Source organism: Silurus meridionalis, chromosome 20 (genome assembly GCF_014805685.1).
Source record: "Silurus meridionalis isolate SWU-2019-XX chromosome 20, ASM1480568v1, whole genome shotgun sequence".
Classification (NCBI taxonomy): Eukaryota; Metazoa; Chordata; class Actinopteri; order Siluriformes; family Siluridae; genus Silurus; species Silurus meridionalis.
In genome coordinates this window covers 8,027,341-8,049,875 of record NC_060903.1, presented here as the reverse complement: position 1 = coordinate 8,049,875, position 22,535 = coordinate 8,027,341, and the positions used below count along the sequence as shown (strand labels likewise).

At 35.9% G+C, this 22,535-nt stretch overlaps 1 protein-coding gene across 2 annotated transcripts in view; it reads right to left on the bottom strand.

Annotated features, from left to right (window-relative positions):
- gpc5c (glypican 5c) overlaps nt 1–22,356 on the bottom strand; it is an 84,362-nt gene extending 62,006 nt beyond the window's left edge. For both annotated transcript variants that reach the window (XM_046876082.1, XM_046876083.1), the window contains exons 1-2: nt 21,982–22,356; nt 5,752–5,913 (exon numbers count right to left, since the gene is read on the bottom strand). In XM_046876082.1, the coding sequence (XP_046732038.1) occupies nt 5,752–5,913; nt 21,982–22,150 (331 nt within the window). In that variant the 5' untranslated portion in view covers nt 22,151–22,356. The remainder of the gene's footprint in view (nt 1–5,751; nt 5,914–21,981) is intronic.
- Nucleotides 22,357–22,535: the final 179 nt, after the last annotated feature.

Sequence of the window (22,535 nt, the reverse complement as noted above, 5' to 3'; positions counted from 1 at the left end):
CCCAAACAAATCTCTTCTGCTTGTTGCCTTTCTTTAGCAGTGGTTTCCTAGCAGATATTCTACCATGAAGGCCTGATTCACACAGTCTCCTCTTAACAGTTGTTGTAGAGATGTGTCTGCTGCTAGAACTCTGTGTGCCATTGACCTGGTCTCTAATCTGAGCTGCTGTTAACCTGCGATTTCTGAGGCTGGTGACTCGGATGAACTTATCCTCCGCAGCAGAGGTGACTCTTGGTCTTCCTTTCCTGGGGCGGTCCGCATGTGAGCCAGTTTCTTTGTAGCGCTTGATGGTTTTTGTGACTGCACTTGGGGACACTTTCAAAGTTTTCCCAATTTTTCAGACTGACTGACCTTCATTTCTTAAAGTAATGATGGCCACTCGTTTTTCTGTACTTAGCTGCTTTTTTCTTGCCATAATACAAATTCTAACAGTCTATTCAGTAGGACTATCAGCTGTGTATCCACCTGACTTCTGCACAACACAACTGATGGTCCCAACCCCATTTATAAGGCAAGAAATCACACTTATTAAACCTGACAGGGCACACCTGTGAAGTGAAAACCATTTCAGGTGACTACCTCTTGAAGCTCATCAAGAGAATGCCAAGAGTGTGCAAAGCAGTAATCAAAGCAAAAGGTGGCTACTTTGAAGAACCTACAATATGACATATTTTCAGTTGTTTCACACTTTTTTGTTATGTATATAATTCCAAGTGTTAATTCACAGTTTTGATGCCTTCAGTGTGACTCTACAATTTTCATAGTCATGAAAATAAAGAAAACTTTAAAAAAAAATTATTATTATTTATTTTTTTTCCCCAGACATACACACCCAGAGCGCTTCCTGAACAAACAAAAGCTGGTGCTGGTTCCATGCGATGTGCTTTTATAGATTCCTGATCATTTTGTCACCCCGCCAGTGACGGACTGATTACACACGTGATTCAGAGCTTGGACAACACGAAAGCATTCCCAAAGAATTGTTAACAAAGCTAGAGTTCCTGTAGGGGAACATAGAAATATATTGTGTGTTTTTTTTAAACACATTACTATGTTAAACTGTCACATAATTTTTCTTATAGGTTAAAATGTCACACCTGATTAGTGTATCAATAAGTTATGTAGAGCTCAGCTAAAGGTTTCAAGAGACTACAGTAGAGTGGTGCTAATGGTGATTGAGGCCTTCTACTCTCATTAAGTTGTATTTATTTATATAAATTAAAGTAATGAATAACTAATTAATAATTTATAAATGATTCAGTGGGTTCAGAGACTATAAAAGAATGGAAGATTAAGGATAAGAATTCTTTTTTTGTATTTTTAATAAGTGATATTAAATTAATTAAATACATGTATTGCTAAAACAAAGTGTGGAATATAAATAACAATGTACCACCTGACACACTTTCAGACATCATAGACATTCCATGGCAATACCTGTGACTGCAGTTTGCCATAAGTGTAACATTACAAATACAGATTAGAGTTGACATAGTGCATGTTGTCTATCTTACATAACATAACCTGAATACTATGATGTGGTGAGGAACATTGTGGCAGTCTGGCTAAACTATACATTAAAAAGACAATTTTTAAAAAGATTTACTGAGAGATAACACAATGTTCTTTGTCTTTTGACCTTTTCATGGCTTTTGACATATGACTTTATGACCAATGACCAGGTACCAATTTATGACATACCTAACAATAACAGCTGTGCTCTCTCAAGAGAACGGAAAATCAGCTAAACAAATTAGTTATGGGGCAAATGCAATTCCGCAATTCTTGAGGCACAAGATTCGAACCGCGGTAAAGTGGGGGAAATCTCTGGGGGAAATACCTCCTTCAGGGTATTTCAATACTCATTTGGTGTTTCTTTTAAACAATGTCGGTGTTTAATGTCTTTATGTTTGTGACTGTCTGACTTTGAAATGATGCCAGTGTGATTATAAAATTAAAAGGGTGCATGTGTTTGAGTGTGGGTGTGTGTGTGTGTGTGTGTGTGTGTGTGTGTGTGTGTGTGTTGTGGGGGCAAGTAATGAGGGGGGGCAGCTCTAATTATGGTTCATTCAGTATTGCAGAGCTGGACACACATGAATGAGTGTGTAGTGTGCGTTCGTAGTAGCCAGCTTACGCTGCCAAATAAAACAGAAGGTGAGATAACACTGACCAGCTCATTAAATTTGTGCCCACTCTTTTATTTGGCAATAGCTTTTCACAAGCACACATTAGAATATAGTCCTACGATGAAATGTGCTTGTAGTCAGTCACTTTAATTTTGTGTTAGAAGTTTTAATGTCATACTTTTTTTTCCTCTTTCTCTGTATTTTTTGTTCTATATGGATCCAATGTTTTTGTTAATGTTAATGTTTTTTGTTGTTTGTTTATCCAATGGTCTTGTTAATGTGAACACATTGAGTCCAACACAAATTTCCCTTAAATTTTTACTGCATTTATACAGTAAAAATATAGTTTTGAATAGGTAAGTGAAAGTTATACTGTATGTACAAAGATAGTAAAATAACTTTTTTTAAGTTTTATAGCCATATGTTGTTCTTCCTCAAACTGTTACCACATGGTATGGTATGGTAAGTAGCAATAAACTTTCGCTTCACATGAGACCCAAATTTGTTCCAGCATGACACTGCCCTTGTGCACAAAACACATTACATGTATATATAGACTACCGTATTTTTCGGACTATAAGCCGCTACTTTTTCCCACATTTTGGCAGCTTAAACAACGACGCGGCTTATTTATGAATTTTTCCTGGGTTTTTCCCGGTTTCACAAACTTCAAGCCAAAAAACTGAGCCCCATAACATTAGACCAATGAAATTTCCGAACGGAAACGAAAAAACGCACTTCACCTGTGTTCTGAGCTGCACGAGAAAAAACTTTTTTTTTTTAACGCACGACGATGCCAAAAGATAAACTACCGAGAGAAATAGTTGTGAAAGAAAGGAGGAAGACAGTGAACAATGACTTTCCTGGTAGGCTACTCTTTAGATAGAAGCTGTTGTAACACGTTGAGACAGGGTGAAGGGATAGCTCACTAACTCCAGTTGCAACAGAAATCATATAAGCACAGACAGGTTTTAAAACTCGTGCTTTTTTATTTTTCTTGGCAACAGCGTTACAGGTTAGTCAAAGAAACTTAGAAATGAGCATCAGAAAATAATAAGGACATATTCCTCGGTCTTGCACACATGCAGTAATACCGGAAAAATACGGCGGCAGCCTATTCCCAAAATGCCGCTTTGCTCTTAAAGGAGCCACAACATATTTCACCCGTTACACCGTGTTACAGACACTGTCTTTTGTTAAAGCCTGTGTAAAGTTCATTAGTTTCAGTGTACTGTACAGTGTAAGGCTTATAGACAGGTGCGGCTTATTTATGTTTAAAATAAAAATCTTTGTCAAATTTAGGCTTATATATGGGTGCGCTTTATAGTCCGGAAATTACGGTACATGGTTTAGAATGGAACATCTTGAATGGCTTGATATACTTATTGATACACTAATCAGGTGTGACATTTTAACCTATAAGAAAAATTATGTGAGAGTTTAACATAGTAATGTGTTTAAAAAAACACAAAATATATTTCTATGTTCCCCTACAGGAACTCTAGCTGTGTTAACAATTCTTTGGGAATGCTTTCGTGTTGTCCAAGCTCTGAATCACGTGTGTAATCAGTCCGTCACTGGCGGGGTGACAAAATGATCAGGAATCTATAAAACATCTTTGAAATGAATCAGAATGCTGACTGAATCTCAAGCCTCCTTAAGGTATTTATGTATAAAAGTGTAATTTAAAAAAGTTCAAAAGGTAATAATAATACAACATTGTTTTGTCAAATTTTGTTAAAACAATACACAGACATTATGTATAGTTGTAAAGATATAAGCATCTAGAAGATATAATTAATTACATTTTGTATAATAATTGAATGATATATGCATACATTAAATATACAAACATCAAAACAAGCATTTGAATGTAGTAAACCCACAGTAAATCACATTTTGAAAAGACATAAATTAACTGTTGTAGAAGACAAAAGCTATAAAAAAAAAAACAGAATGAAACGGAGAAATGCAGCCAGCTAACAGGCTTGATTTAAAAAAAAAAAAATGGAGTAAATATTAATTTGTGTACAAATGCATAAGCATTCGCTGAAAACCACAACAGTGAAAAAAGTTATTGTTTACTGCTGCTGTTATTTGCTGCTTTTAAATTTGGTGTTTGTTCCAACCGTTTTAATTCAATCCATCACTGTGTTGCATGCGCGCTTATTGCGCAACCTGATGCCCGAGAGTTCCATGCCACACAAGCTCAACTTTAATGACTTAGGAAGCACACTTTTTCCTGCTGCCGGTTGACCTGTACTCTGCACCATTTCGCAAGTGGCTGTGTTATCTTGCCGTCACGCTAATCCGGCACTTGAGCAGCCCAACTAATCGATAACAGCATTTGGCAACAGCAACAAATTTCATTATCGATTATTATAGTTGTTGCAGCCCTACTTTTGTCCGAACAGTATATATTGATTGTTTGTTTTAGTTCTGTCCTTCAGCTACTGTAATAGTGAAGTAGACCCTATCAATCTGCTAGTTATATGATAGCTACTCTCCTGGAATCACACTGTCCATTACTGCTGATAGACTGGGGAAAGACAATGGTGATCCTTTCCACTCATAAACCATGGCCAGTTGTATTTCACTTGAATTCCCAGCCGCAGTTGGTTATAGCATTATTGGGATTAGAACACATGATCTCCCAATGATTGGGTGAAACCTTAGACAGTTGCACCACTTGGGAGCTTAATTACATCCCTGTATACAAAGTCCTCCCATTTTAGAGGACTAAAAGTACTTTGGCTGCTCAGCTGTTATTGACCAGCTGTGTCTTGCTGCATCATTAGTTCATGAGAACTAACAATGATTCTGACTGGGCTTAAAAAAAGGTCATGTTAGAGGAAAATAAATGTAATAGTATTGATGTTTTTATAATTGGTATTATAAGCATGGTATTGCTTAGTACTTTACATACAGCATTTGCACTGTTAATGCAAGTTGGATATTTTATTACTAAAAATTACTGAATTAGAGCTTCATTCTTAAAGGCTCCTGGCAAAAAAACAAGACAACAAAAATCTTGTTGTCCAGACAGTCCCAAAGTAAGCAGACTCTGTATTTGCACCTCAGAATGGTTAAATGTGTTACTGAAATCTAAATTTATAGCGATAAGAAAAAACAAAATAGACATTTTCCTGGAAAGAACAATAAACAATTACAATAAAATTTCTTATTAGATATGTGCTTGAACAGTAGTAGTCAATGTTATATTAGCCACGCAGCAGAAGACTTGAGTTTTCTGAAAATGCATATGAAAAAAAAACTGCTAGGTTTGTTTATTAAAAAAAGTGAGATTGATTTTATGTGGGGGAAAAATGTTGTTGAAAATATGGATGTATAATTTTTTGGAGTGCTGCTGGTTTTTAATTGAATCTTTAAAAATTTGTTGGTCAGTTGCGTAATTAAAGTACTAAAATATGTAATATAACTGCACATCAAAATATCTAATCTGTCCTTCTACCATTTTATATTATTTGTCTATTTATTATTCCTTAGTTCTAAATGCAACTAACACATTTAAAAAAAGCACAATTATCTAGCATATGAGTATAACAGTTCATGAAATGTAATTAGTAAGTATAAAATAAATTTGATTAGTTTTGTGCATTCATACCCGTGAAGGTAGTAGCATGGCTCAAGAGCAGGAATTTGAGTTCGAAGCTGTATGACCTGATATTCTGCACAGTATCCCTCACTGATGCCAGTTTGTAGCTCTCCTCCATCTTGCGAGTACAGCAGGATGGCCCAACATGCTTACACACCAACAGGTTCACATCTGGTAGAGAGAAAGAACATTTATTGCCATATACCATATATACAGTATGTGTGTAAACCTAAATATTTATTTATATAAATCTATGTACCACATCATCCAATCCATTTTGCCTCCATACAAAATTAGCTTTTGCTCTGCAGCCCTGGGGTAGTATAATCACTTGTACATGTATATGTTATTTATTTTATAATTTTTGTGTAAAAATACAATTTTTTCAGTAGTTTTTTTAATTATTTGTTTTATATGTGTTTATTTTTTTGTCCTATTTATTTATGAGCAATGTATGTACACTGGAGATCAAAATTAAAGAACAATTTATAAACAATTGAACAATTCTGAAATAATGTCATCTTCACTGCTCAACAGTTGAAGGAGTTTTTTTCCTGTCTATACCATGCTACCAGAACACCTTTTCCACAAAATAACTAAGGCATTTCCAAAAAAACATTATTTCGCAGAAAACACACTGATCAAAATTAGAGAACAACAATGACTGTAGCATGGAAAAAGATTACAACAAAATTTTCTGAAGGTTACAACAGTCAGCAATTAGTAGGAAGTGTACAGGCCTCTGCTCTGAATGACACATCTGCGGCCACAGGACAGCACTAGTCTCTCACACTGCTCTGGTGTGGTTTTGGTCCACTCTTCTTCCAATCTCCTCCACAGTTCGGTGACTGTAGTGGATTTCTTGGCCATAACTTTGTCGCCAAGGATTTTCCAGAGGTTCTCTATTGGGTTGAGATCAGGACTCTGGGCAGGCCATGTCATTATTTCAATGTTTTCAGTTTCAAGGAACTGCTTTACCCGTTTTGCTGTGTGACATGGAGCGTTGTCCTGCACGAACACTGCGGGCTGATTGGGTGTGAAACGCAGGGAAGGAACCATATGTTGTTGAAGAAGGTCCTGATAAACATTTGCATTCACTCTGCCATGTAGCTGTATAAGAGGCCCAACTCCTGCTGCAGAAAACATGCCCCAAACCATGACACTTCCTCCTCCAATTTTCACTGACTTCTTTACACACTTTGGGTTCAGTCTTTCTCCAGTTTGTCACCGAACATAATGTTTCCCATCAGACCCAAATAAATTAAACTTGCTTTCATCACTGAAGTGAACTTTGGACCAGTTCTCCTCTGTCCACACAACATGCTTAGTCTAGCCTTTTGATTCTTTCTGCTAATGAGAGGTGAGGTCAATGCAGAGTGGGCTTTCAGTCCAAATGCTCTTAAACGTCGAGACACTGTATGACGAGACAGATCCTTACCCTGTTCAGCGCTGAACTTGTGAGCAATTCCAGCTGCAGTGTGGAAACGATTGCCCATTGAGATCCTCCGCAGTATCCTGTCCTCTCTTGTATTTGTCTTCCGTGGATGACCAGCCTTCTTGGCAGACTTGAATGAGTTTGTAATGTTGTAAAGATTCAATATTCTTGAAATCACAGATTTGGAACGACCAACTTGTCTTGCTATGGCTGATAGGGTCATCCCTTTGGCCTTCATCTGGACAACCTGCTGCCGGAGGCTTTCAGTCACTTTAGAACGGCTCACCATCTTGCAGAGTCAGTGAAACTGGAAGTTGGGCTGCCAGTTAAATAGGGGTTGACGGATAATCAAGGAAATTAGCACCAGGTACCAGATTAACACCAATAACTGGGAGGTATCTAAAAGTGTTCTCTAATTTTGATCAGTGTGTTTTCTGCAAAATAATGTTTTTTTTTTAATTGCACTTGTTTTGTGGAAAATGTGTTCTGGTAGCATGGTATAGGACAATAAGACAGGACAAAAACTCCTTGAGAACTGCTGAGCAGTGAAGATGACATTATTTCAGAATTGTTCAATTGTTTATGAATTGTTCTCTAATTTTGATCTCCAGTGTATATGTTTGCATACACCTATATGTACATATATAGAATTTACTAGCATGATGACTGTACAGTTTAGGGGTGGGATATATTAGACAGCAAATTATTAGTTCTCATCATAGATGTGTTGGAAGCAGGACTAATGGGCAAGCATATATACTAATAAAATATATTAGTAATGCCCTGGCTTTGAATATTAAAGACAGTATAAGGGTATTTACAAATGTTTTAATGACAATAATGGCACGACTGGTTTTAGTGTAAAGCAACTGTCAAGCTAGATAAATCACCCAGGTCCACCACATTTATGATTCTCTTAGGGAACACTGAACAAAGCTGGAGAATATTGGCACAATGTTCCCACATTTACATGACTGCGAGTGGTGCTGAATCCAGGCCAGAGGTTGTAAAAATAGACATCCTCCTACTTGCACTACACAATGAAGCAATAGAGGTATATAATACGTTGTCTACTGTATTTCACAGAAATGAAGAGGGAAAAAAAAGACATATTTGGGCTTAAACCCTGTCTAAATTCATTACATACATCATACATCACTTAAGCAAAAAACAAACAAACAAACAAACAAAAAAAGAATTTTAGAAAAAAAAAGAAAATTACATGATGAGAGAGCAAATCATGTTCCACGTAAATGATTAACATGTTTAGCCAAAACACATCTGAATGTGTTTTGTCTCACACTTGATTACTGATGTCTAGTCAGATTAAGAGCTAGAAAAAGAGCCAAACACAAAACCAATGGAAAAGTCAGGCAAGGTCAATCTCAAATAAATCAGGCAATGCAAAATAAAACAAAAAACCTGTCACGTGACGAGCCTTTAACCAAGTAGGTTAGTTAGTTCAGCCTGGAGTGAAAGCAAATTTCTAGGTGTTATTCTTAGTAAGTTTTATAATAATGAGTTGCCAATTGAATTGTTCTTCTTTTTTAAAATAATTACTTTTTATTAAAGTACTTGGTTGGTTTCATATTTAAATAATGCATTTAAAACATTTTTTATTCACGTATATTTTCAAACGTGGCTAAATACTATTTTACTTTTACATTGCATTTACAACAGTTTTATCATTCCTTGTTTCATAGCATTTACCTGAACTTCATCTTAATACTGATTCCTCTACTACTTAACTTGTGACAATCCCAGAATCACTGTCAGACTTCAACTCACATGCAGCAATATGGCTCAATTACTACAATCATGAACTAAAACTAATGTTAATAACTAAAAAAAACAATACTCATTCACTGTACCATTCAATCACCCACACACTTTATGAATTCTGACTGTGGGCAATCATTTCACATCATATCCTCTCTTATCCTGACACCCTACCTCTAGATGGAGTTTTCTTTTCTTAGGCTGAAGAGCCATGAAGTTACTGAGCAACTCAAGAACTATGAGGATGGATTTGGACTGTAATTAATATAAACAGTTTGCTACAATGGATTAGGACCAGTTATGAACAGTTCTGCATGTAAGCACCCATCACAGAACAGTACACTTCAACACCCAGATGAGTATGAGTTCCCTTTTTCAAATGGTTCTTCTCAAGGTTTATTTGTCATGCCATCTCAGGGAGTTTTTCCTTGCCACTGTTGCCACTGGCTTACAAATCAGAGATAAACGTATAGGCACTAAACTTAGAAATTCCAATTTAATTACCTTTTTATTTCTTTAAAGCTTTTTTGGGACAGTCTCTATTGTTTAAAGTGTTATAAAAAACTAAACTAATTTAATGTAAAATATTGTTTAGTCACCTGATATTTAAGCCTGATTCCTATACATATTTTTCTGTTTTGGGATCAATGTATTGTATTTCTTTTTTACTATGATTACCACATTTTGATATTGTCTGGATTTTTGGATTTGAATGATATAAATCTTTTGCATAATACTGCACTATTGCAACCTGACAGTGTAACATCATCCATGCACATAATTGTTTAAAAAGTCTCCCACAACATTTCAACAATTCACTAACTGTATACAATTTATCCAACTGCACATAGAAAATTAATACGAATATTTGATATCTCATTAGATCAGAGCCTTAATGTACAAGCTTAGTCATAAATACTATCTTAATATCCATTTTCATTTCCCCATTAGGGCGATGATCTAATGCTTGCCGCTATTAGAAACCTTAACTTAGGGCCACGAGCCAAACACACACACACACACACACACACACACACACACACACACACACACACACACATACACATACACATACATTCAAATACCAGAGACACTCAGCATTGTTATTTAAATAAAGACAGCCCTGTCCATTTAATTGTAATGAAGATTTTTAACACACACACACACACACACACACACACACACACACACACACACATATAGGCCCACACTGAAGATTCTGGCATACACAACATACTGACATCACAGACAGAATTAACTGCTGTGATACTGGAGCCCTCGGAAATTGAGGCCCAGGATTGCACACAGCACCTTGGCCCTCAACAGAGGGAGAGAAGGGGAAAGGGGGAAATGGAAAGGGGGACAGAGAGCCTATGCAATGAAAGCTGAACCCAAGTAATGCCACTCACATATTTACTCACTATCACTGCTCAATCCTTACCCAAGCTTTGTGCCACCCATCCAAATCTGGCCTTGAAACACAATAGGGGTGGATAGCTCTCACCATCTCTCGCTATCAGCATACCCTGGCAACGCGTCAGTGTGGCTCAATTATCTAGGTTGCACCAGCTGCTGTTTCCCAAAGGAGTGAAGTCATAACCTCTGTCCTTTATTTTTTTATACTTAACATTCATACTTCCTATTACATACCATCTTTCATATGATTTTATTTTGCCATTTCATGTGTGTCCATTCTCCAATTCAATAAATATATTGCATACATTGCATTAGCAAACCACGAGTCAGTGGTTATAATCAGCAGTGGTTTTTGCAATTTGCAAAAAAAATTCTACTCTGGTCTTGATTTGCATAAAAGATTAATTAAAAATATTGTAGTTTCAAGCTAAATGCTTCTGGCTATTGCTTATTAATAGCACACAATATTAGATTAAAATGAATGAAGAGAACAAACTGTTGGGAAAAAATTAATACAATTTCATGGAACAAATATTAGAATTTAGGTTGTAAATGTAGGTCAGTGCTTCTGAAAGTGTTTAGGCCAGCATAGAAGGCTTTGCTGGCCCTGACTACCCACCACTGATAACAGTACAGATTTACTGTCCTCTAAAAATAACTCAACATACAGCCATTATTTTCTAAATAACCGGCAAAAAAAGTGAGCACACCCTAAGTGAACATGTTAAAACTGTGTTCAAAGTGTCAATATTTTGTGTAAGCCCCATTTTTATCACTGCCTAATCCTCCTGGTCATGGCATTCACCAGAGCTGCACAGGTTGTTGCTGAGATCCTCTTTCACTCCTCCATAAAGACATCACTGTGCTGCTGGAAGTTAGACATATGATGTTTCTCTACCTTCTGCTTGAGGATGCCCCACAGGTGCTCAATAAGGTTCAGGTCTGGAGACATACTTGGCCACTCCATCACCTTTACCTTCAGCGTCCTCAGCAAAGCAGTTTTCTTCTTGGTAGTATATTTGGGGTTGTTATTATGTTGGAAAACTGCTGTTTGGCCCTGTTTCTGAAGTGAGGGCATTATGTTCTACTCCAGAATGTCATGGTCCATGTTAGAATCAATGTTTCCCTCAATGATCTGCAGCTCCCCAGTATAAGCAGCACACATGCAGCCCCAGACCATGACCATGCTTGACTGTAGGCAAGACACAATTTTCCTGCTACACCTCACCAGGGCGTCTCCACACTTGATGGACACCATATAAGCCAAACTAGTTTAGTCTCATTAGAACAAAGGACATGGTTCCAGTAATTCAAGCCCTCGGAAAGGTTGTCTTCAGAAAACCGTTTGCGGGCTTTCTTGTGAGCCAGCTGCAGAAGAGGACAACGACCATGCAAACAAACACTCATGCATCTGTTTTTTTTAAGCCAGCTTCTGCACCAGATGCCCAGCACAAGGAATCAACTTCTTTGATCGGCTCTTGCGAGGACTGTTCTGAGTGGAACCCATCTAGGAAAACCTCTGTTTGACCTCGGCCACTGTACTGTAACTCAGTTTCTACCGATCTTCCTATAGCCTAGGCCATCATTGTGGAAAGCAATAATTCTAATTCTCAAATCCTCAGAGAGTTCTTTGCCATGAGGTGCTATGTTGAACATCCAGGGGTCAGTATGAGAAAATTGTACTTAAAGCACCATGATGAATAGGACATGTGGCTTTAAATGGTTAAACGGCTTACAGCTGTTATCACTTAGAGTGTACTCACTTTTGTTGCAATAATGGCTGTAATTTGAGTTGTTTTCAGAGGACAGGAAATCTCTGACTAATTAAAAATATGTCCAATTTTTATTTCTATAATATTGTCCCTTGAGAAGATACTAAAATGTTTGCTGAAATGTGAGTAGTGTATTCTCTTTTCTGAGATACTGCATGTTATCCTAGTGCATATACTGCACCTCCACATACCAATTAGTTGGTACAGCACAATGAGTCACATGTTAAAAGTCTGCAGTAGTTTTCTTACCTCACATCTGCAGCAAACGCTTTAAGCTACCGTCATTCACAGAGTAGAGGGAAATGACTGCATTTTAACACAATATAACTGTATGTATCAATAGACGTTTTAAAGATTTCATTCCAGAGTTGACCTATTCAAGACACCTAATTAGCTAGAATAGGTGAAGGCATAAGTGATTTGTTAGAGGAAATCACTACTGTACAGATTTGTCAAATAAACAGATCCCACATACTCAGATTTCAGCAATTTCAGTGAAAGTGTGTGTGTGTGTGTGTGTGTGTGTGTGTGTGTGTGTGTGTGTGTGTATAAAATACATCATGAAGGCATTTGGCTTTATTTACAGATTATGTCCTTTCTTTTCCTTCAAGTGTAACATTTAAAATAGATATTAATTTTAGAGACCCAACGATCTAAATTTTTCTTCTCGTTACTATTCTTTATGCAAATGCAAAATGTATTACAATTTAATTATTTTAAGATTGACTTGCAGAAGCAAACCTGAAATCTCCTAAATTATTCTGATTTCTGTTTTATTTATATACAATATAGACCAGTTTCAATATCAATTTAATACTGTAGTTAATATCGGAAGTAGCCAACTGATACTAACCCTTATTTTAATAGTTCTTAATAGAGGAAACCTTCTTGCTTTAAAATGTGTCATGAGCCATCAAATCAAAATGTTTACTCTTTGATTTTGTGAGGACCCATGCTTAAAGAAAATATCTCTCCAAAAGAACTGGGCAATAAAACTACATTTTCTTCAAGTGGCCACAATATTTATCTTATTTCAAACTGGCACAAATACTCACAGTGTGCCAACCTGAGAATGTTCAGACTGGGCCAAGAACAGGAAATGGGGAGAGCTAGAGGTTTTGGGTGTATTTGGATAGGAAATTTCCACCATTACTACCAGGTTTACAAATATATAAAATATACTAGGTAGAACTTTGAAAATATTTTCTCAAAGTAAAACACAGCCCACCAAGCAAAACTGGACATTTGCCCCTTGCTCTAATCTGAACCACAATCAGGACAGCATAGGCACAGAATCAAATAGGCACTTTCTATACACACATGCACCCACCACACACACAGTCTTGCCAATGTGACCTTAAATGGTCTTTTCTACACAAACAAATATCCCTCGTTAACCTCTACCTAGTCAATCAAACATACCTGACATTCCTTTGTAACTACTAAAAAGCCATGCACATATATCTGCTGATAAATTACAACAAAGAAAATTACCTACACCTATAATCACATACCACAAATATTCCAATAGCATTTATAACAGTTATACCATTCTTCTTCCAATAACTATTAAACAATTCTGAAATTGTATAAAATGTAATGCACACATTGGCCATGACATTAATACCCTGCTAATATTTTTGGGCCCACTTTGTGCCAACAAAACTGCTCTGACCTATTGAGGCATGGGTTCCTGTTAATGTTTGCTTTGGTATTTGGTGCCAAGACTTTAGCAGCAGAGACATTAAATACTGTAAATTCTATAAGTTCCAAGGTGGTGTCTCGATGGATCGCACTTGTTTGGCCAGCACATCCCACAGATGCTTGAGGGGATTGAGATCTTTGGAGTTTGGAGGCCAAGTCAATAACTTAAACTTCATGTTTCTCAAACCATTCTTTAGCAATTTTGCAGTGAGTGCACAAAGTACAGAAGACTTGCCTAAATGCTTACATTAACCCTGATTTAATGTGAAATTTGTGCTGATTGTACTGAGACTAATGCAAAAAATTATTGCTGTGGCAAACACTGAAATTAGTACATGGTACAGCATCATATAGATCAGTTTGTTAAACTGATTTAGAACTGATTTAAACACTCAGTTAAAGGCAGGCTGTGGTACAGTAAGAAGCAGCTGACTGAGCAAAATGGGGTGCAGAAGGAGAATATGTTGAAAGGCTGTCTGAAGGAAAGTAAATAGAAGTTGAGAAGCTGAGACTTTCTTGCATTGCCAGAGATCAACCCTATGAATGCAGAGGCTGTTCTAACGTTCCCATCAAAGAGGCAACCCAACTTTCATGCCCTAACCAAAGGCTATTTGATGTTCTAAATAAGCAATGTTAGCAAGGCAAAATTAAGGGTAAAAAAATATTTATTTTTTTTAATAGAAAATAATATATGCAAGAATGGTTCTTTTACAGGGTGGGATTAACCGGTTCCTGTTCTTTAAGAAATACTTCATATATCAGCTGACAAAAATAAGAATTTGACCATAATGTCAAATATTATATCAAAGTTTACACAAAATAGTTGTTTAATCAGTCTTTCTATAGTTCAGACAGAAAGAGAAAACATTAATTTACCTATGTTCCTTAAATAATTGGCTTAATCTATTCAATGACACTTGCCAATCAGTTTTTTCAGCCCAGACTGCATTATAAACTAATTCCTCTGTTAAGGATTAAAATTAACAGACATTAATGGAATGGAATAACTAGACATTTTATGGGTGATTTACAAAGAAAAAGTGAGTGAAGTTTATCACATGCATTGTGGAGGAAGGGATTATTGTAAATGTTTTTGCACTCACTAAATGTTCTCTGTGGGCAAAATAGGTTAGAATTATAAACAAGCTAATGTTGGCTTAAAGTGACAAGTTGAAAAAATCCCTCACAATGCAATACTTTACATCAGCCTTGCTGTCCAATTTCTAATAGGAAACTCATGTAAGTTGAAAAAACATTTTCACAAAGGAACAATATCCATAAATATACTTATGATTGCATTAAATAATGCCGTTATGACAAAAACTTTATTTTAGCATAAATGAGCTTCTGCAAATTTAATACACTTCAAATTTGTGCTTTGCATTTAATTATTTTCATAATTAAATATAACCCCTATTCCAAAAGAGTTAAATGATTTGAAAATCTCATAAACCCATATTTATTCACAGTAGAACATATCAAATGTTTAAACTGAGAAAGTGTACCATTTTAAGGAAAAATAAATTAATTTTAAATCTGATGGCTGTAACAGCACTCCTTACAGTATATGTCTGGGACCAGTTGCTGGAGATTCAGGAGAGGAATGTTGTCACATACAGGAGTCTAGCTGTTCCACAGTCCTAGGTCTTCTTTGTCATATTTTTTGTTTCATAATGTGGCAAATGTTTGCAATTATTGAGGGTCTAATCTGCAGGCAGGCCAGGTCAGCAGTATTTGTGGTTTAGCATTGTCTTACTAAAATATCCAAGGCCTTACCTGAAAAACATGTCATCTAGAATAGAAGCATATATTGCTCTAAAACTGCTCTAAATCTATACATATGATGGTGGCTTTCCAGATGTGCAAGCTGTCTGTTACATAGGTAATAATGCACACCAAAAAATGATAGATGCAAGCTTTTGCACTAAACGCTGATAACAAGCTGAATAGTCCTCTCCTCTTTAGGTTGGAGGACGGGGCATCCATGGCTTCCAAAGAAGAAATTTAAATTTCAAATTTGTCTGACCACAAGAACATTTTTCCAGTTTGCCTTAATACAAAAAATTGCAAATAGATATTGATTTACACTGAATATATTAAGCACGTAATTACATTTGACCTTTTTCCACTTGAAAAACATGAACATGTAATTCACTTATGTAATTCTATAAATATTATAATGTGTTTTATAAAGGCATAGCAAAGTGTTTTCACTGACCACCTTCATTACAATACCACAGTTTATACTCTTAAATCTCTGGGGCTCCATATAGAAGCTTTACAAATATATAAAAAAAATTGATTGCAATGTAATATTTCTCTCATGTTTTCAACAACATATTCCCAGCAGACAAAATCATAAACAATCTCAATAACCTCCCTACAGTACCAAATAATGGAGATGATAAAGTGCGAAGAGGTTTCTGTATATTTTTAAAGGTCCTTGTGCAATATTGTAAAAATAATAATAATAATAAAATTGATAATAATAATAAATTGTATTAGTTTTAATTTAATAAAGAGCAATTCATGTTGATTTTTTTAAAATGCGCTCTAGATTTATTGAATAGAGAATAAGCCAAAGCCATGTAACTTAACCTTTCTTTAAGGTTTTTCTTTTTTAGTTAGGAACGTAAATAATGGTACTATAGGAAAATTAGGAATGAGTCAGACTGAAAGCCAGAGCTGCATCAGTATGTTTTCAATGAAAATCAACTCTCCTCATTCAGTAATGGATGGCACTGGCTTTGTAACATCAGCACGTAATCCTGATATAGTTCACTTGGCTGCTTTAATACAGATCATAACTTACGTAAACCAGTGGATAAGCAACTTTGTGGCATTAATTACTTAAAGCTATTATGCTATCCCTGGCTTAATGCCACTGTCATTAATTAAAAGCTCTGTTGGCAGGATTTTATACTTTAGGCCAATGATGAAATAATAAAAACAAGCAAGATTGTCTTATAAATGCATTGCATTCTTGTAACACTTGAAATGTAAGGTGGGATAGCTTCCATGTTTAATGAGACTCATTTACAACTTTTCTTTGCTATTGTTTAAATAATTTATTAAAATATTTAAGTCTTTTTAAAGTCTTTTTTTCCAATAATTGTTATGCAGAATATTCTTACATGTAGTAATTGTCTTTTACTTGTTTCTACTTTATATATTCACATAAAAATTAAAGTATATCCTCTTTGATTTCTATAGTTTTATGTATCAGGATGTAATAAAAATCATCTGGTCCATAGCAGGTGAGAGAATGCCAAGAGTTTACAATTCTAACATCAAAGCAAAAGTTTGGATACTCCAGTGGTTTTTATTTATTTGTGTCATTTGCAACATTGTTAATCAATACCAAATGCAACTTATGAAAGAACATGTATAGAATTATAGAATTAATTAGACCTTGTAAAACAACCCAGAATATGTATTATATTTTTTAGCCACCTTTTGCTTTGATGACAGCTTTGCACACTCTTGGCATTCTCTCAGTCAGCCTCATGAGGTAGTCACCTGGAATGGATTTCTAACACTCTTGAAAAGTCCCCAGACATGTTATGTTCTTGTTGGCTGCTTTTCCTTCACTCTCTGGTCCAACTCATCCTGAGCCATCTCAAGTAAATTTAGATTGGGTGATTGTGGAGGCCAGGTCATCTCATGCAGCACTACATCACTCTCTTTCTTGAACAAATAGTGCTTACATAACCTAGAGGTGTGTTTGGGGTCATTGTTCTGCTAGAAAACAAGTGATGGTCTTACTAAGTGCAAACAAGATGGGATGGCATGTCGTGGTATCCCTGCTGGTTAATTGTGCCCTCAATTTTGACTAAATCACCAACAATGTCTCCAGCAAAGCACCCAACACACAACAGAACCTCTGAACATCTAACGAAGAGATGGTGGTTAGAACCAAATCTCAAATTTGGACTCTTCAGACCAAAGTAAGGTTTTCCACTAATTTAAAATAAATGTTTTGAGTTCTTGGCCAAAGCAAGTTTCTTCTGCTTGTTGTTCTTCCAAATAATGTTTTATTTGCCACAGTTTGACCACAAAGGCCTGACTCATGCAGTCTCCTCTGAACAGTGGATGTTGAAATATGTCTAATTTATGCAAATCATCTGGGGCTGGTAATTCAAATAAACGTATCCTTTGCAGCAGCAGTGGCTCTTGGTCGTCCTATCCTGGGACAGTCCTTATGGTACTCAGAGCCTGTTTCATCATAGTGTTTGATACACCTGGAAATTTATTTTTGAAGTTCTTGAAATTTTTCAGATTGACTGACCTTCATTTCTTAAAGTAATGATGTTTTTTCACTTAACTGAGTGTTTCTTGACATAATATGGATTATGTACATAATATGTACATAATATGTACAGTAGTTCTAGTAGCACTAATAAGGCTATTGACTCTGTTTTCACTTCCTCGGCATAAGGCAACTTATGGTGTAAAGCACATTAAGTAGGCATAAATTCCACAAATTAACTCTCGATAAGATACAAATGTGAACTAAAAATCATTCCAGGTCACTACCTCATGAATCTGATGAGAGAATGTCATGAGTTTGCTCAGGCTGTCATCAATGCTCGATGAAGCTACTTTAGACATTCTAAAATATAAAACCTATTTTGGGTTGTTTAATACTTTTTTGTTAGTACTGTACATAGTTCCATACATGTTATTTTATATTAATATATTGTTTGGATGTTTTCAGTATTACTGTACAATGTTTAAAATTATAAAAATAAAGAAGAAAAACTGAAAAAAATTTATATCTCACATCATCACACCTTGCGTGTCCAAACTTTTGGTCTGTACTGTATATATATTATATATACAGTACAGACCAAAAGTTTATATATATTATATATACAGTACAGACCAAAAGTTTATATATATTATATATACAGTACAGACCAAAAGTTTGGACATACCTGCTCATTCAAAGAGTTTTCTTTATTTTCATGACTATGAAAATTGTAGATTCACACTGAAGGCATCAAAACTATGAATTAACACATGTGGAATTATATACATAACAAAAAAGTGAACTGAAAATATGTCATATTGTAGGTTCTTCAAAGTAGGCATCAAGAGAATGCCAAGAGTGTGCAAAGCAGTAGTCTAAGCAAAAGGTGGCTACTTTGAAGAACCTACAATATGAAATATTTTCAGTTGTTTCACATTTTTTTGTTATGTATATAATTCCACATGTGTTAATTCATAGTTTTGATGCCTTCAGTGTAAATCTACAATTTTCATAGTGATGAAAATAAAGAAAACTCTTTGAATGAGAAGGTGTGTCCAAACTTTTGGTCTGTACTGTATATATATATATATATATATATATATATATATATATATATATATATATATATATATATATATATAATGATATCTCACATCATATCATATATCATATCATACTGTGAAAGTATTGCTCCACCTCACTTTAAAATAACATAAATAAAACTATGCTTCCCCTAACAGCTTTGCATAAAAATTCTATTTGTGACAGAGATCCTCAGTGTCAGCGGTTAGGAACACTTTGGCATGCCTGACATTCCAGACTCCTGGTCCAGACTTCTTTTTGTCTGTGTCTACAGTCTTGCAGGCTGACTTAGCTCTGTCATTGCCCTGTGCCTGTCAGCTGTCACAGTGTCAGAGGCCACAGTTAAAAGGGTAATTTAAGCAAGCAGTGCCAATATAAGAAAGAACAGGAACTTGCCAGTTAGTGGATGGTTATCATCCATTCATTAATTCATGAACAGTGTGCATGATGAGGGACTTTTTCCATCTGCATGCCTGTTTTTGGGAGGTGGAAGGAAATTGGACTACCCAGATGAAGCCCATCTGGTAGCATGAGGAAAATATGCAAAACTCCTCACAGACATAAATAAAATAAATATAAGGCAAAAGTTAACTATAGCAAAAAAAAAAAATACAAAATTCTAATAAAAAGCTTATGAGTTTTAATTTTGGGGAGAGTGTGAATTTGTTATATACTGGGGCCTTCATTCCTTCAGGCATTCTAGGGTATGAAATTTTAATTAAGTGGGCTCAAGAAACTTTGAACTTATTATAAAGACAATAAAAGGACTCAGACTGATACACTGATTCTACTGTAAGTTATATGCATTGGATGCCCCTTTTTAAACTGCTGTTTTTTGGACATGTACAAAAACATTTGTGACTTTAGTGAAACCCCTTTTATGATGGGGACTGTGAGTGTGGTTAGAATAAACCAATTACATTAAAAATATTGTTTTAAAGAGCTTAAAGTAATCTCATTTTTCAAAGGTAATTGTACTATTGATTACCATAAAGGCTATCATCATTATCAACTAATAAAAGGACAACATTACCACCATTAATGGAGTTTGCACTTGTCATTCTATGCATGGAGTTTCCACTTGTCATTCTATGTGCAGTGGGTTAGGGTCTCCATGAAAATCCAGTCTTTTATAAATCTTTCTAATCAGATCCATCTTTCCTACATAGAATAACCCCAAATCATGTTGGTGAAATGGTTGAACTTTTTTAAATCAAGATTTTACTTAACATCATATCCATGGTGAAGCATGGTGGTATTACTGTGGGGGCTAATTCTCTTCAAATGAGATTGAGATTTGAGCCTCAGAAGATATTGAGCCTAGGAAGAAGATCAACATTTTGGGATGGCTCAGTCAGAGCCAACATCTAAATTCTTTTGAAAACCTGTATAATGACATGAAGATTTGTGTACAGGAGATTTCATTGCAATTTGATTGATATGAAATATTTTTAAAAGGAAATGTGAATTAAACATGGCAATTACAAATGTGCAATGTAAACAGTAACTTACACAAAGTAGGTAAGTGCTGTTTGTGGTTTTTAAACCAAAGCAGAAATGGCCTTTCCTGGTAGATATATTTGGTTGTAGTTGCCCTTTATTCGTCTTAGACATTTTTAAAGCTATTTTAGTGAACCAGACACATCCTTTGCCAGTCCCTGTATCATTATAATGCAGCCCCTGGCACTTGCTCTTTTTGCACAAGAATTTGTAGGCATTTTGAAGGCAGAAACCTTTCAAAATTACCTGGGTTGACAAATTTTACATAATCAATACGCACTAATATGCAAATAAGGTGCCATATGTTGTAGCATTTTATTTTAAATATGGGTGTAAAATGTATTGTATGTAATGTACGTTCTAAAAACATATTGTGAGTGGAAGAAAATGACATGGCTTGTAAATACTTAAGGTGGTATTCCTACTGTAGATACATCTGTACAGACACACACACACCCCTTAACAAAAGGGGCCAAAAAGTCTTTAGGACAGTTACGAGAAACTCTCAGCTTCTTATGGAATTTAGTTTGAAGCCATCTCTAAATTGAAAAACAGACTCACAGAAGTTCAGCTTTCCAACCCTGTTCCAGAAATACCCCCTGTCCTTCACATTTTTCCTTGCTTCCACACCCAAATGAACCCAAATGAATAATCTAATTAACCTCTTTTCCTTTTCTGTGTTGAAGCGAGTATTGAACAAAGAACATCGTTAAAATGTCTAGGTCTACTTTATTACATGTTACATATAACTAAATTGCACATGCATTAATAAATCCGGTTGCACACATTGAAAAATAAACATTAATTAGTGTTAATAGAAGATTTTTAGGGGTATGTTTGTTTTTTTGTAAGTTTTTGCATGTAGGCCTACGTTTGCATTTTGCATTGTGGGGGTCTTGTGTGTGATTATATTAATACTAGTCGACTAATAGTTTTTTTGTATTATTTTTTAACAATGCTCAGGACCAGGCTCCACAATCTGTATCCTATAGAGAATCAAGATTTTCGAACCCTGGCCTGTGCTGCACATGTTCACATTTTGTGAATTCTAATTTTGAATAATTTTGAATAATTAGTCAAGGAGTTGGTCATTAGATCAAATGTATTGGGACACACAGAACAGCAGAGACTGATTTGTAGGGTTATATATTCTACTTTTTTTTTCTCTAAAACAGTATAATGTTAAAGATGCGTCAAAAAGGAAAGGTGTCTTAGAGAAAATAAATGTTATATGAGGAAATGCATGCCACTGTGTATGTCAAATCGCTCAAGCTAAGAGAATGTGAGGGATCGCTCACCTGTAGCAGGTGCTTCCGGGACCCACTTGAGCGGGCCGATCTGGCGCACCTGGAACGCCGTTTTCACCTCGCTGCAGGTGTGCGCGCGCGCAGCAGACGCCACGGCCAGGTGCGCGAGCAGCGCCGCGAGCCAGCGCACGTTCAGTCGCGGAAACAGCCGTCGGGACATGGCAGCATCTCTTAGTAAGAGGTCTGCGCAGATCACTCGGAGACGGCGCGAAACCCAAAATCGCAACCAGACGCAATGAGGGGAAGCACAAACGTCACGCGAACACACTCTTCGTTGATTTGTAGATCACATTATTCACAGGGTTTTTTTTATGCAAACTGTTCAGAAGAGAGCTGCAGAGTGGTGTGGGTCACTTCTGAGTTTGTTATAGGCTATGCACACTCTCTCTCTCTCTCTCTCTCTCTCTCCCCCACTCTCTCTCTCCCCCCACACTCCCCCACCCCACTGGTGAGTCTTGTCTTTTCTATTTTCCCTTTTCTATCAGAAACATACAAAATAAATACTCATGCATGCTCAAAATAAAGCAAAAAAACTAATTTCAATA